This window comes from Phyllopteryx taeniolatus, chromosome 15 (genome assembly GCF_024500385.1).
Source record: "Phyllopteryx taeniolatus isolate TA_2022b chromosome 15, UOR_Ptae_1.2, whole genome shotgun sequence".
Lineage (NCBI taxonomy): Eukaryota > Metazoa > Chordata > Actinopteri > Syngnathiformes > Syngnathidae > Phyllopteryx > Phyllopteryx taeniolatus.
The window spans coordinates 13,621,631-13,637,220 of record NC_084516.1 but is presented as its reverse complement, the minus strand read 5'-3'; the positions used below and the strand labels follow the sequence as shown (position 1 = coordinate 13,637,220).

Below are 15,590 nucleotides of genomic sequence, written 5' to 3'. Positions count from 1 at the left end.
ACTCTTCGCTCACTAGTTTTTCTAGGTTGCAAACATTTACCTATGTGGGGACCATTGTAAACTGAGGACCTCTTGTACAACTACTGTTTCTGCTTGACATCTGTGTTGCATAAAGTCGACCAACGTGTGGCACCTTGGCATTCCAGCCAAAGACAATTTGACTACAGTCCACAATTCCTAAGCATTGGTTTTGTCAGAAAGATATTTTTTTATGTCACACCACTACTGTTGGAGTAAGGCTTGCCACTCCATGCTGTTAATCTTCTGGGTCTGGAACCAGGATGGTGCTCCCTTCATGCTGTTTCGGGGGTTGTGGGCTTGTTGAAACATCCTTTTAATGGGCATTACATCTTTGGCATGAGGCTATTTGTTTCCCAAGAACTGAGCAATATAGTGGACTTTTTTACATTGCACTCTGGCTTAATTTTAATGTTTGGGATCATCTGACAGCCTCTGGACCCATAAGAACAAACTTGCTTTCATCAGCCCATGAAATGTTGCACCTTTTCTCTTTAGGCCAGCCACTGTGTTCTTCGGCAAATTTAAACCTCTCACCTCAGGTTGTTTTTAGTTTCAAAATGTAAACTTTGCAGGGAAATTCTTGCGGATAGCTGTGGCGACCCCTAAAGGGTCAAACTGAAGGGAAAAGAAGAAGAAGAAGCTTGGCTTAACATAGGCATGTTCAAGAAATGCAGAGGAATTGTGTAATGTAGTCCATTGGTCTTGGACTCGAATACCAGTTTGCCAATAAGTCGCTCACAACTCCATACAACACTGATGTGAAGCAGTTCTCAGAAAAATTGGTTTACAACAAAAAAATTGTTTAGTAATTCACAGTAAAGCTACTTCTTTGAACAGCCTAAAATTACTTGTTCCTTCACTCTCTGTCAAGCACTATCAAATTGCCACATTTTTTATTTGGAATACCAGTGTTCCCAATGTCAAAATAAAAGCTAGAAGACCCACACTTCTATTATTCTGAACACAATGGGACTGTACAAAGGTTAGTCTGGGGCTTACCTGAGCGGGTTTTTAACAAATGATAAAACATGTCTAGGTGTTGGCCCACAGAAGGATTTTCATCAGTTTTGCTTGCAGAATATGTCCTCAATCAGATGAACTCACGGCACATAAATGAAACATGAGGCTTCTTCGCAATTGTGCCAATGACAAATGCTTTCTCTTGTTGCCAGCAGTATGCTGCCAGTTAAACAAGTTGTATGCAAATAAAACAAGCGCAACTGTGACAAAAACCTATGCTGAGATGACCTTCTTCCACCTCTTTTTGTTACTTGCTTCATTCAACTTCACTGGGGGACATAATGGCTGGGGACGGCATAGGCAGACTTGATTTAAAATGGACAGCAATACTGTGGAGGTTTATGCCCATGCACTGGGGACACCAGAGTCCCTGTGGGAATTTTACACCACCAAGTCAACACAAGTGCTAAATACACTACTAAATTGCTAAAATGGTTACCTATTAGGGTTCAGTGTCACTTGATGGGACAAAATAGCAATATTGCAATGTGTTATTTTATTACCATATTTATACACAATCATATCAATATTATGGCTGTACACTGACTTATTTTGATCTTATATGACATGAATGTCAGACATGTACTGTTATCACTGTGTATCTAAACTCCCAATGAAAACGTTTGTTTTTTTTTACGAATTTGTCAGCGACAACTGCAAATTCATACAGCGACAACCGTAAAAACAAGATATTTGGTACTAAATTAGTCAGTCAGGTTTTATTTTTAAACAATATTTCCATGAGACATGGCTTTGGTCTGAGGACAAAAACAGTGAATAGGCGAATATTTTAGTTAATAATAGAGCAGAGGTCGATAACTAGCGGCCCGCGGGCCATAATTAGCTCACCTCAATTATATCTGGCCTGCCAGCTGACGTTTGTCAAGGCACAATAATGAGACGGGCTGTTAAAGCACAATGGCAGGGGAAAAAAAGACTGCTACAGCGCTCACTTCACTTCCTTGTTACAGTATTTAAACACCTGAATGGCCGACTTACCCACATGACTGCCCAAGTGACCGAAATGCTGCGTCGCCGTTCAGTGTGGAAGTAATGTCTACAAAATGGCAGCTGCGCCAGCCGTAACTGTTTACCCACTGTGACCCACTAAAAAAATAGTGGTGACAACTAATGGACACATCATCGTCACTTTGAACACACTTTGCCTGTCTGAGCGTCATTTTGCAATCAATAGGGCGAGATGTGGCCATCGTGTAACGGGAGCAAGAGAGGCGGTGCGGACGCACGTTGAGAAACCTCACTCCCCAATACTTAAAGAGGGTCATTAGGGCTTCTAGCTCAGCGCTCAATGCGCTCGACTTTCAACCGGTGACTCGGTGGAAGCCCCGGTGTGATTGGACGGCGCAGGATCGCCACCGTGCAATGCACCGTGGTGGACCGCCACTTTGCGCAACCCACGTCCAAGCTGCAACCCTGTTGCAGGTGAGACAAGTTGGCTTGGCATTTACAGTATAAACACAGGGAGAATGAACGCATACTCTTCTTTCCACTCTTCTTTGTACTTCCTACAAAGATCAAAATGTTCCTCGATTTCGGCGTCCAAAATCACGTTCATTGGATTGCGACACGATTGACAGGTATATTTATCGGTTATTAATCCTGGTCAGGTACTACGACAACACGTCCAATTCGCTCATGCAGGCACTGGCGTGAACAGGACTAATAAATAACTTACGGGCCTGTGTTGAATCAAACCCAGTTTTAAGGCGTGGGCTTGGTGACAGTTTGCGTGCGTCTTTGGTGTTATATAAAACAACATTAGCTTGACCTGCTTCTTTCTTTCTCCTTTGACCTCCCTCTCTTTCGGTCATCAATGCCCATGGCCACATACAGGAACCCGTCTGTTTCCCCCCACCAAAGGCCAACAAGTGAACGGGCTTTCACTTACAGCAGTCAAATATGAGAGGGCAGAGTGGCAGGGACAAACAGAGCAACTTTGTGTTCCATTGCACACAAATAACAGCGGTCATATGACAACAAGGAGGCAGTGGAGAGGAAGGGGAGGAGGGGTTGTGGTGGGTTGATGAGGGAGTGCTATGGCCTGCAACCCGCGGGTGAGAGATGTCGCTGTGCAGTGAGAGCTATCGAAAATATGTTTGCATGTATCTTTTGCTGTGGCACGTACACACATACTGTACAACTTTATGAACACCATACAGGGGAGCCTCAAAGGTTGAAGACAAGTGATTCCATGGTCAAACTGCCAATTTAACCCCCCCCCGCTTTTTTTTTTTTTTTTTAACAAGATAGCCGGTTTTCAGGAAAAAAGTTATATTAACATCAACTAAACAGTCATACAAGTGCAAAAATAAGTTAACCATAGTTTATCCATCCATTCATTCTCTACTCCGCTTATCCTGTTCAGGATTGTGGGGAGCTGGAGCCTATCCCAGCTGACTTCGGGTTAAAGGCAGTTTACACCCTGGGCTGGTTGCCAGTCAATCACAGGGCACATACAGAGACAGATAAACATTCACACATGCATTCACATTACCGCTGAGTGGATACTGAACCCACGCTGCCTGCACACAAGTCAAACAAATGAACCACCACTCACAGCTGTTTATAGTACAACATAAAAACAATAAAACACTCAGTCTTAACGTTTTGATGAAGAAGTGATGTAAAGATGCAAAAGTCCGAGCAAGGATGCAACTAAAGCATTAAATCTTTGGTCACTTTTGTCGCACTAGCGTAAAAATTAGTGATAGGTGATTCTGAAGTATCAACATATCGATACGCTCACAAGTATCAATTGGGTATCGACTATGCTCATAACACTAACCCTTAAACGTTAAAGTGGGGAAACTATGCAAAACTAAAAAAATTTGAGAAGGGGGCCAATACTTTTTCACTGCACTGTACGTACTCGTTTCAGGAGTTAAAGACAACTGAAAGACAAGTAATTTAAGACCATTTCTTGTGCCTGAATTTGCCTTAGTTTATGTTGTTTGATAAAGATTGTTGCTGAGAAATTTATATTGTTGGGCAATATCTGAAGTTTCACCTCGCTATATTATATTTTTATGTTCCGCTCTTATAAAAAAAAAACGAAATAAAACAATTTATTCATCAGTTACTTATCAGTTATTCAGTACTTGAGAAGTTTTATCACTGAGTACTTGAGTAATTATTTGGAGTGCAGTAAGTACTTTTGAGAACAATTTTTGGTTACTCTGCCCACTTCTGCAGTGAACTGAGGTCAAGAGAGATTTGAGGAATCCTAGATCGACATCAGGCATGCTTTGAACGACTTTTAATGTGTAATTTGCTCCTAAAAATTGTCATTGAATTCTGAATTGCCTGACCTATTCCAATATTTTTGTGCTTTGGTTATGTAGATAAGTCATAAATGTGTCAGGTAAACACAGAACAAGAAGTAAAAACTTACTGTCATTGTTAAAAAGGGCTTTTGCGTTAGCTGCAAGATGACACATAATGCTGCATGGGATCCTTGGTAGCAAAGATAATTTTTTTTTTAAAAATGTCTGGTTTGAAGGAACCTGAAAGAGACTATTTTCTGCTGCAGACAGAGCGTTAGCATATCTTATCTGTTATGACCCAAATCAATATAGCACCTGAAGAGAATTGAAATGAATGTATGAATTTAGCCCGTGACCATAGCTGAGGGTAGGAACGTAGATCGACCAGTAAATCAAGAGCTTCGCCTTTTGGCTTAGCTCCTTCTTTACCACAACGGACCGATACAAAGTCCGCATCACTGCAGACGCTGCACCGATCCGCCTGTCGATCACCCGTTCCATTCTTCCCTCACTCGTGAACAAGACCCCAAGATACTTGAACTCCTTCACTTGGGGCAGGATCTCATCCCTGACCTGGAGAGGGCATGCCACCCTTTTCCGACTGAGGACCATGGTCTCCGATTTGGAGGTACTGATTCTCATCCCAGCCGCTTCACACTCAACTGCGAACTGCTCCAGTGAGAGTTGGAGGTCATGGCTTGATGAAGCCAACAGAACCACATCATCCGCAAAAAGCAGAGATGCAACACTGAGGACCCCCTCTACGCCTCGGCTGCGCCTTGAAATTCTGTCCATAAACGTTATGAACAGAATCAGGGGATTCTGTACCCCATACTCCTGAAGTACCCCCCCACAGGACTCCCCGAGGGACATAGTCGAACGCCTTCTCCAAGTCCACAAAACACATGTTGACTGGTTGGGCGAACTCCCATGCACCCTCGAGGACCCTGCCGAGGGTGTAGAGCTGGTCTACTGTTCCACGGCCAGGACAAAAACCACACTGCTCCTCCTGAATCTGAGATTCGACTTCCCGACGGACCCTCATCTCCAGCACCCCTGAATAGACCGAAAGAACAAGATCCCGGATACCAGCGGCCGAAATTAGTTTCCTCCGCAGGGTGTCCGGGCTCTCCCTAAGAGATAGGGTGAGAAGCTCGGTCATCCGGGATGATCTCAGAGTATAGCCGCTGCTCCTCCACATCGAGAGGAGCCAGATGAGGTGGCTGGGGCATCTGATTCGGATGCCTGCCGGACACCTCCCTGGTGAGGTGTTCCGGGCACGTCCCACCGGGAGGAGACCCCGGGGACGACCCAGGACACGCTGGAGAGGCCTGGGAACACCTCGGGATCCCCCCGGAAGAGCTGGCTGAAGTGGCTGGGGAGAGGGAAGTCTGCGCGTCCCTGCTAAAGCTACTGCCCCCGCGACCCAACCTCGGATAAGAGGTAGAAAATGGATGGATGGATGAATTTAGCACGCAGATATGTTGATTGCCACGTTATTTAGTACAATGATATTTAAGAGTAAGGAAAGGTCAATCTTACAGGGGGTTCTGGGTTTGCAACAATCCCAACATATGACATTTCAAAGTTCCGAATGGCATGCAAATAACTAGTTTGCGCAGCGTTGCAAGAAACCAGGGCCAGGTGGCGCAAGGAGGCACACTCAGTCACCACCGTACTTACTGCTTTTCATTTGCTGATTTTATGTTCTTGGCCTCGAATTCATCTTCATATAAATAGTTACGGTAATTATGACTTTAAGACGAGTAATAGACAACGATGCATTTTAATTTATCAACAGATTTGGGTTTCGTCGCCATGGGAACGGAACACTGCTGTAGTTGTGGTCCATTCAATGGACATGCGGGTATCCACCTTGAGCCGTCCTTTCGCATCTGACCGCCTGCTTGTAGACTCAGCCTGTGCACAAACATGCCATTGTCAACATTGGCTGGCCTTGTGACTGAGTGTGATCCGCCGGATTGGCGCAAGGGGAACACAGCCACTGAGCATCAACAACGTTATACACGGCATCATCACAAAAAGAGAGCTGGCCCCCGCCACCACCATCCCGCCTCCACCTTTAAATGGGCCCACTGTTTTGGGGCAAGAACAGCGAGAACACTGCCCTTCATTGTTTTCCATAATGAATGAGTTACATCCTCACGTGTGCCCAGAGTATACAGGCATCCGTCTCTGAAGTCTGCCTTCAGCGTTGCATAATGGACACAACATTGGGTACATGCACACAATATACAGTATTTCCATCCAAGAGCTGTATTCACAATTCTAACTTTACCAATATAAAAACTGCTCAGTTTAGATTGCTACGCTCAACAATAGATCATTATTACGACTGTGGTTCTGATATCCAATTTACCTGTCAGTGTCACACTGTGGAGTTACACAGCACTACAAACTACAACAAAAATAATCACAACGTGAAATTAATACTTCTCCGACAGCGTCATTCAAAATGAAGCATTAATATTAATATGAAAGTATCTGTTGAATTGGATCGCATTAGAGGTGTACTAAAAGTTATGAACAGCAGCATACTCTTTACCATCAGCTGTTACAGTAATGTTAATAAATAATACTTTCATTTGAAAAGACTTTCACGTTCTGTACAAAAGTATTTGGCAATGCTACTAAGGCCATATATAACAGTATCACTCAATGGAGAGCAGACCTACAAATTTGCTCTTTCACGATTGCACTGTCAGACTACTGAAATAAAATCTTGTATTCCGCTACCACCGCATCCCGTTTTTTCCATCACTGGGATTCATCGTGTCAACGCAAACGCGGCCGGATACACTCGTCACCATGGCGACAACAACAATAATGGGTCGCGCCATGTGTTTGTAAGAACAAAATGGGGGAAAACGTGCATTGGTGGTCACCGGTGCTCAGGAGAGGACGTTCATTTAAGGCTTGCTTGAGGTATGTTCACATACTTTTAATACGATACGGCTCGCAACAGGCAATAAAACGTTATGTAGCCTAGCAAGCTACTACTAGCACGAACTGTTGTACGTAAACAGGCCGCCGTTCTGTCTAATCATGCTCTAAAGTTTCGGCGTGGGTGAAGTAATTTAATTATAAATAAAGTAATTTAATTACAGTAAGTTAGCACCCATTATTTCTGTCATGTTGTAATGTTGGTTTGACCTGACTGATTAGAATACATGATTTGACTAGAGCAGTGATTTCCAACCTTTATGGAGCCAAGGAACATATTTAAATTGAAAAATCTCATGGCACACCAACAAAGAAAAATTTCACAAAAAGTGGAAACATTAATTACTGTATTTACTTCCTGCCATCTAATAGAAGACCATTCATTTGTTCTGTCTGTCACTATGCCTCACTGGCATAAATAGAGGAACAAAGATATATTATTTATTGTAAATATAATTTTTGGAGCAATTAAGTACACAGGTATATACAGTAAATGAACAGGTCATTTAAATAGACACATTCCTCCATCATGTGCATGTGATCGGATCGGTGATCGGTTATCAGTTTTTTAAACTCGCTGATCGGCCCTAAAAATCCTGATCGTGTAAAGCCTAGTGATGAGTAGTTTTGTGTCTGTGCCAAACACACCTTTTGGTATTATGGCCAAACTGTTCAACCTTGATTTCAACATACCACAACACATTTTCCCCAAATGGGTTTAGGAGATTTCAAGTAAGTTTTATATGCTCAGACATATGAATAAAACAGAAGATTGTTGTCACATGTACTAAACAACCCGTACTTGCCAGAAATTCCTGCAGCTCCATCAATGTTATATGAATAAAATAAATATTTACTGTAATGATGACATTTCGAGTTTACAAAGAGCACAGAATGTTGTCACGCCACCGCAACACGAGAAGGCATGCTCAATCACTGTCACACTTTTCACTGTTTTTCTTTTGATTGTTTTATATTTATGGCTAAGAAGAAGTGTTTTTCATACAAATATTTACTTTAATTATGATTCTAAAACTCCATTAACTTAGGTTAGTTATAAACTACAGCACTCTAAAATTAGAAAAGAGAAACAGTTTAAAAGATTAGGGTTACGTTGCTGCCGTTGGAACGCTGTCGTAAACCGAGGTGCCCCTTTACTATAATGGCCTTATCGCATGCCTATCACAAAACGCTGATGCTTGATAATAGTAGAATAGAATAGAAGGAGACTATATGAGACGCTTTGGAGCCCAATTAAGTGTGTCCTCCATACAGCTGTAGAAGAATCCAAATGTAAAGCTATCATTAAAGTTACACACACTGTTGGAGGCTGCAGAAAAATCACGTCTGACCTATATCCACTCTGATTGTGATGGAGAGTGGGACTAACACAGACTGACTCAACACATTGAAGCAGGCTTTCGAGCTTTGGAGTACGTTATGTTTTGTTCCTCTGAGGTACGCACAGTAAAAAGCATGCATTATGCTCATTAGCCCTGCAAAATAAGGCATGCCGCTTGTTTTTCAACCGCATCGCATGATACAGTTACAATCTGAAAAGATCTGTGCTACCAACCAGGATGACACTGATTAATCATTCTGCGGCTGGAACCACGAAATTGACAGTTTGCCTTTTTGTCCCACATTTCAGCATGCACTTGCTAAGTTAAAAACAGCTCATCACACATCTCTCAATCGTGTTCCAAGTCTGTCAATTTCTATTTTCCTTTAAAGGTTTCCCTATATGTGCAATTCAATTGCAATTCAATACAAATTACAGGGAGATTTAGTGGCAATTGTCAATGCCAGTTTTTCTCTTTGGTCCATTTGTTCTTTGCAAGGATGTAGTTTTACAGGAAATTGAGCAGGTTACAATATTATAGGTGTATTAGAATAGATGGCAGGCCTGTTTAGTTGAGGGTTCCAAAAGGTTCTAAACAAAAAAAGGTTTTCAACAAATCTGCTCTTATAAGGGCTTAAGCACCGAGCGGTGCAAAAGCACTACTGGATTCTTTTTTTTTTTTATTCTTCCTCTGACGAGTCAATCACCTTTTGAAATTTTTTTTTTTACAAAGGTGTGTATCCTGGTTAAAATGCATTTTAGGGACCTAGAACATGACACCCGTGGAAAGTTAGAAAATTCTTTATATCACAACACCAGTTTCACTGATCAACATGAAATTCAGTGGACAATCATGACAGGATGCATGAAAAAAGTCTCAAGGAACCATGCCTTAAAATGGAACAGGAAGTTGGCCATTTTGGTTTGAAGCCGCCATTTTGTGTGAAATCCAAGGCCAGTACTTTGTTAACTGAACAAAACCAAATAAGCCCTGACTGGAAGCAGCTGTTCTAGACAGATGGGCGCGCTAAATTGCTAAACTTTCTTGCCTACGCCATTTAATGTGGATCGAGCATGACATCAAAGTTTGAGGAACATTTTGAGGATGAAAAGGGGGTGTGAGGCCCACTTGTCACTGCTTGCAGCTTTAATTGGATGTAGTTACTCCATTCGATTGAAAATGCCAAGGTATGCTGGTATTTATGGTGGCTGTGTTTGTCGGCTCCTGATTAGAGAAGCAGCTTTGTTACTGGGCAGCTCAGAACAACGAACAGCAACATTCAATAGTCAGCCCTCGGAAAGAAATAAAAGGGATTTTTTTGGAATGAAATGTGCTGAAATTAAGCTGCACATTCTTTGTTTACTGTTGTTTGGCTGCAGGTGAACGGCATGTTTAAACTGTCGACAGCTTCGGTTACAGACGTTGAAAGGAACATCCCTTTGAAGGATGCACAAATGCCCGTGGACCTTTCACAAGGGCTCCACTGTAGCAATCATCACAAAGCCCTGAAAGTCACCTTGACTCGTATCCAAGTGTGGTGTCTGTAGCAGAACACATACTTTGTGGAGCAAAATTTGACACTGACAGGAGCTTATCTGCTATGTCACGTGTTCATATGCCTGTTCAACATTTTCCTCATTTGGATTCCCCAGCATTGCTTCAAGAAAAGCCAGTTGGCTGTGTTTATACTAAACAGGCTTACGTGTCACCTTGTGGTGGCTGCACAGCGTGGAAGACAAGAGTAGTCGAGCGGAGCGAGTGCATTGATCACCTCGCTAATGCATTGCTCGTTCATCACATACATTAATAATGTCCCTCCAGCAGCGCCTCGTCTCAAGTAAGAGGCCAGCATTCTCTCGCATGGCTTTAGGAATCCTGAATAAAGTGAATAGTCGCATGCTGTTGTTGGAATTGCAATCCACCACAGAGGTAATCAATCTATGATATATGTGACGATTGGGCCATAAATTCCCACTATTTGACACAGAAGCTGATTTTGGGATTAGCTAGTGATTTGTTTATTAATAGAGAAAGTCCTCTCAATAACTTCTTTTAAAAACCTGCTGTCAGGTGGAGCCTAGCTAGCGGCAAGAAGCACGCAGCCAGCTATTCAAACAGCTGCCTTTTTGCTGATTAAATGACATGTGAGCGCTTTTCTGTGTGTGCCTTCTCTGTGCTGCCACTGCAAGGCTTGCTTGTCAAATATCTAAAAGTGCCATAGGGATAACCCTGCCTTTGTGAGGATGCACAACGGATGGTGCCAAGCAAAGCTTGAGCGGGCCCTCCAACCCGAGAGAAAAAGGAAGTACAGTCATCTAAGAGTCGCACTTCCTCTTCGCCCAACTGGTCTAAATACTCAAATATTATCTAACACAAATGTCAGTCACGCCACTAGTTACTTGAACAGTGAAACACTAAAATTAAAAGTTGAATGTCCCGGAGGTCACAGAATTGCAGGAAAAATCAATCAGTGGATGAATCCTGTTTTTTTTCCATTAGCTTTTTATGGCTTGTTTGCAGACTTATTTTAAATGATGTAATAGCATCATACGATATAAATCGTATGATATACTGGTATATGCTTTATATCGTTGTTTTAACATGTTTTTACACAGATAGATATATATCAAAAGACATGAAGAGTTTCTTGCACCAGATTTAGCAGAAAGCTAATTTCCATTTGTAGTCCATCTATCGTTAGTTTTCCCTCGTCGCTACTGAAGGAGTCCCGTAGTTTCTTTTCCTCCGCTATGTGCTTGTGCCGATCAGGATTTCTTTATCCATTCGCTTTACAACTCAGCACACAGTGCCAACATAGCATCCATTTATCTACTTGTAAACAGAATCCATCCACATGACCATATCCTTCATCTCTTATCTATGTACTCCTTTTACATGGTGCCCCTAATGTTCAGACTGAGACATCGCAGTCAGGCCATTAGAACAAGCTGACAATCTTGTGTCCCTAAAACTCAACCTCTGAAACACTTCATTTATTAGCGCTTTTACTGGATAAATGGTAGTGATACTTAAATGTTACATCAAGTTGTATTTATTTTAATTCTTTGCAATTTACTGCATTCCTTGAAAAGTGGTTCAATTACCAGATTAAAATTACCATTAATGTAATTTTAAGAAAAAATACTATATTGCTATATATGCCGTTATTGATATAAAATTATCTGTATCGGGATATACATTTTTGTCCATACAGCACACCTCGAGCGTGAAGTCACAAGAAGCGTGAGCATATCATGCGAGATTTCAGTGCACATCACGGGAGTTCAGTTAAGTGAACCTCAAAGAATGACTCCAGCTTGTACATGTCGTTGCGTTTTTCGATGGCTTTTGGCAAGACTAATTTCAAAACGTGTTCGTGTCGCACGTGATGTTAAATCTTGGTTCAGCACGGATTTGACGATTCAGTATGTTCCATGCTTATTATTATTAGTTGTTGTTTTTGGGCTTTGTAAAACATTCCTTGTGCAAATATTCCCAAAAATGTGATGCGCTCATGCGTGAGTTCACAAGACACATCACATGTTGCAAGATGCCAGCATAAATCATGAAAAAAAGAGCTCAGTGCGCATCAACTGATTTATTGTTTTATTGCTTTTTCTTTGGCTTTGTGTGGCATTTTTTATCAACACTTACTGTACTCCGACACATGTAATACTCCGATTCCGAGGGGTGTGAAGAGAGAAAAAATGAAAAGAAGAACATGAGAGGAGAAGACGAAAACAGCCAAGAAGTTACGTAAAGCAAAAAAAAAAAAAAAGAGACAGTGCTACAGTACTACTATTTGCAGTGTGACATAGTCCTAATAGGTACGTGAAATGTTCGTAGCAATGATGTATGTTAGCCTTTTGTTAAGTTCAGCACTATTCAAACTTTAAAATGAGGCTATGATCATTGTCAGCGTTTTCTTTTTTTCTTTTTCATTTGCACTGCTGGCACTGTCTTCCCTCACAATTATCTAATGTGGTGTAACTTCAAAAGGTGTAGAAATGCAGTTGCTGCAAAGCTTCTCAAAATCTATGCATTAACCGCCTTGGCTGGCTGTGTCATTCAGTGAGGGTAGTCAGGTGCCAGAAGCCAGGAAACTATGCAAGCTGTTTGTGTGGTGATGCATTGTTATGGCTTTGTTCTGCTCTGTTTGTCCTCTCGCTCTTTTGAAGAACGGACCTCGCTTTCCAAGCTCAGAGAATTGTTCTCTATCTGGTGGCTCAGTAAAGTTGAGTTTTGCCAGCAAAACTAGGCCAAAGTATGATTTCAACATTTGTTACTCCGCCAAAAGAAAACAGCCTGTCTCAATATGCATCTATTTACCACGGGCCATTTCTGCACCGGAAAAGCAGAACTTTATTAACATCCCAAAACATATTAGGGTTCAATATTTTTTAACGAGTGAACCTCTCCCTCCTGAAAAACTAATACATGCCCGAAAGACCAAAATGAAACCAGAACCCCACAAATATATTTGTACTTTTCTACTAATCGCAATGTAGAACCTGGTGGATAATATCACAGATGTCTGCGAGGAGAAACGGCTTAATTGCGGCATTACAGCGCGGGAGAGGCACCTGCTGGCTTAAGCCTGTTATTTTTCCCTCAAGACAGTAAATAAGTATTTTACCCATTGTCATTTTGCTGAACCACAGTCTGAGAACAGCAAACATTATTCAGAGGCAGTGAAGTCTTGAAGTGCAATTCATCTTGCATCTACTACATTATACTGCATATCTCTGCTCATTATATATATATAACTATATATATATATATATATATATATATATAACTATATATATATATATATATATATATATATAAATATATATATATATATATATAGAAATATATATAAATATATATATAACTATATATATATATATATATAACTATATATATATATATATATATATATAATATATATAACTATATATATATATATATATATATATATATATATAGTTATATATATATATATATATACACTGTATTTATATTTGTATTTATTGAAAAAAATATTACAGTTCATTATCTCAGTGTCACTTACAAACAGAGGCCCTGCAAATTTACAGAATCAGTGCCGAGACAGGATTTATCTGCCTTTGCCTTTTACACAGAATCTAGCAGAGCCAGATACAGTAGTGCAGGGACTGTGTGCTTTCATATAGCAACACAGCATCCCGCAATTAGATATACTGTACGCATGATGATGTCAGTGCAATGGTCTGGTGCGATGTATAAATTCATGTCTTTTCTCTGTTGTCTTTTACCAGAGTCTGAGAAGAATCTATCTGCAAGCTTGAGAAGATAAATCTCAATCAGGTGTGTATGATTGCAGTGGGCTGACAAGGAGGACACGACACAGGAGCCATGTGGCAATGGAGTGAGAAGAATTTTCCTGATCGCACCAATCAAGCGCAAACACTTCCTCTACTGTCATAAGCTAAACATTGTCTGCCTTCCTCCAGAGCTTTTCCTCAAGGGGAGCCCCTGCTATGATCCCCAGCTGCCTTGGCTTCAGCAGGCAGTCCAAGCTCAGTGCCAGGCACTGTGTGGGCATCCCACAAGTCTGGGTTTTGCCCATACAGTACTCACAGACTGCCCCAGAGCAAAAAGAATGAAGCACTCCTGAGTCACTAACTTCTGTAAAGGCTTTCCTGGCTCTTAGTTGTTGTGACATTGCACCTGCCTTTACTCCCAACAGTCGTCGGCCTCCTCCAAAGTTTCCGTCACCTCTTCTTCGCAATTTGCTCACAAGTCTAGCGGCAGCACGAATTCCTTCCCGCTCACCACGTGGTGGAGGACCATGGGATGCCGTCAGAGCTCGGAGGAGAAGGAAGCAGCTCGGCGCTCGCGGCGAATCGATCGCCACTTGCGCTCAGAGAGTCAGCGGCAGAGGCGTGAGATCAAGTTATTGCTGCTGGGCACCAGCAACTCTGGCAAAAGTACCATCGTCAAGCAGATGAAGATCATTCACAGCGGCGGCTTTAACCTTGAGGCCTGCAAGGAGTACAAGCCCCTTATCCTATACAATGCCATCGACTCGCTCACACGCATCATCCGTGCTCTGACCACCCTTAAGATTGACTTTCACAATCCTGATCGCGCCTATGATGCCGTGCAGCTCTTTGCCCTCACGGGGCCGGCTGAAAGCAAGGGAGAGATCACTCCAGAGTTGCTGGGGGTCATGAAACGCCTCTGGGCTGACTCGGGAGTCCAAGAGTGCTTTCAGCGATCCAATGAGTACCACTTAGAGGACAACACTGCTTACTACCTAAATGACCTGGACCGCATTTCTGCGCCCGAGTATATCCCTACAGTGGAGGACATCCTGCGATCCCGAGACATGACCACTGGCATTGTAGAAAACAAGTTCACCTTCAAGGAGCTCACCTTCAAGATGGTAGATGTAGGTGGACAGCGATCTGAGAGAAAGAAGTGGATCCACTGTTTTGAGGGCGTGACGGCAATCATTTTCTGTGTCGAACTGAGTGGCTATGACCTTAAACTCTACGAGGACAACCAGACGGTAAGGAAAATTAATTGTAAAGCTCTCCACACAGACAGGCTTTAAAAAAATAAACTATATATATATATATATATATATATCACAATTAAAATAAGGTCAAAGTATCCATGCAGCCATCATGTGTCTGAAGGTAACCAATATCCAAATTCCTGAGCAAGACTATTATGAACACTGAAACAAACAAAACACATGCATGCTCTGCAAACAAGTCAAGTTTATTTGTAGCCTTTAGCCCTTAATCACAAAAGAGTCTCAAAGGCCTTCACAGACCCACAGTCAGTGATGAGAAAGTTTTTTTCAAAGTTCAGTTCACCGTTCCAAAAATGAACTAGTTCATAGTTCCTTCTTCTTTTTTTGTCTTCATATGTTGCTGACAGGCTATTACCCTCAAAATACTGGCACTACATTTCTGCATTGTTC

General features: G+C 41.8%; 1 protein-coding gene across 3 annotated transcripts in view; it reads left to right on the top strand.

Annotated features, from left to right (window-relative positions):
• Positions 1-15,590, top strand: part of gnaz (guanine nucleotide binding protein (G protein), alpha z polypeptide) — a 34,918-nt gene that overhangs the window by 4,008 nt on the left and 15,320 nt on the right. Inside the window, exons 1-3 of one of the 3 annotated variants that reach the window (XM_061799336.1) lie at positions 7,189-7,271; positions 13,915-14,024; positions 14,110-15,170. In XM_061799336.1, the coding sequence (XP_061655320.1) occupies positions 14,448-15,170 (723 nt within the window). In that variant the 5' untranslated portion in view covers positions 7,189-7,271; positions 13,915-14,024; positions 14,110-14,447. Of the gene's footprint in view, positions 1-7,188; positions 7,272-13,914; positions 15,171-15,590 lie in introns of those variants that run through there. The other 2 variants (XM_061799335.1, XM_061799334.1) reach the window with 2 other exon arrangements.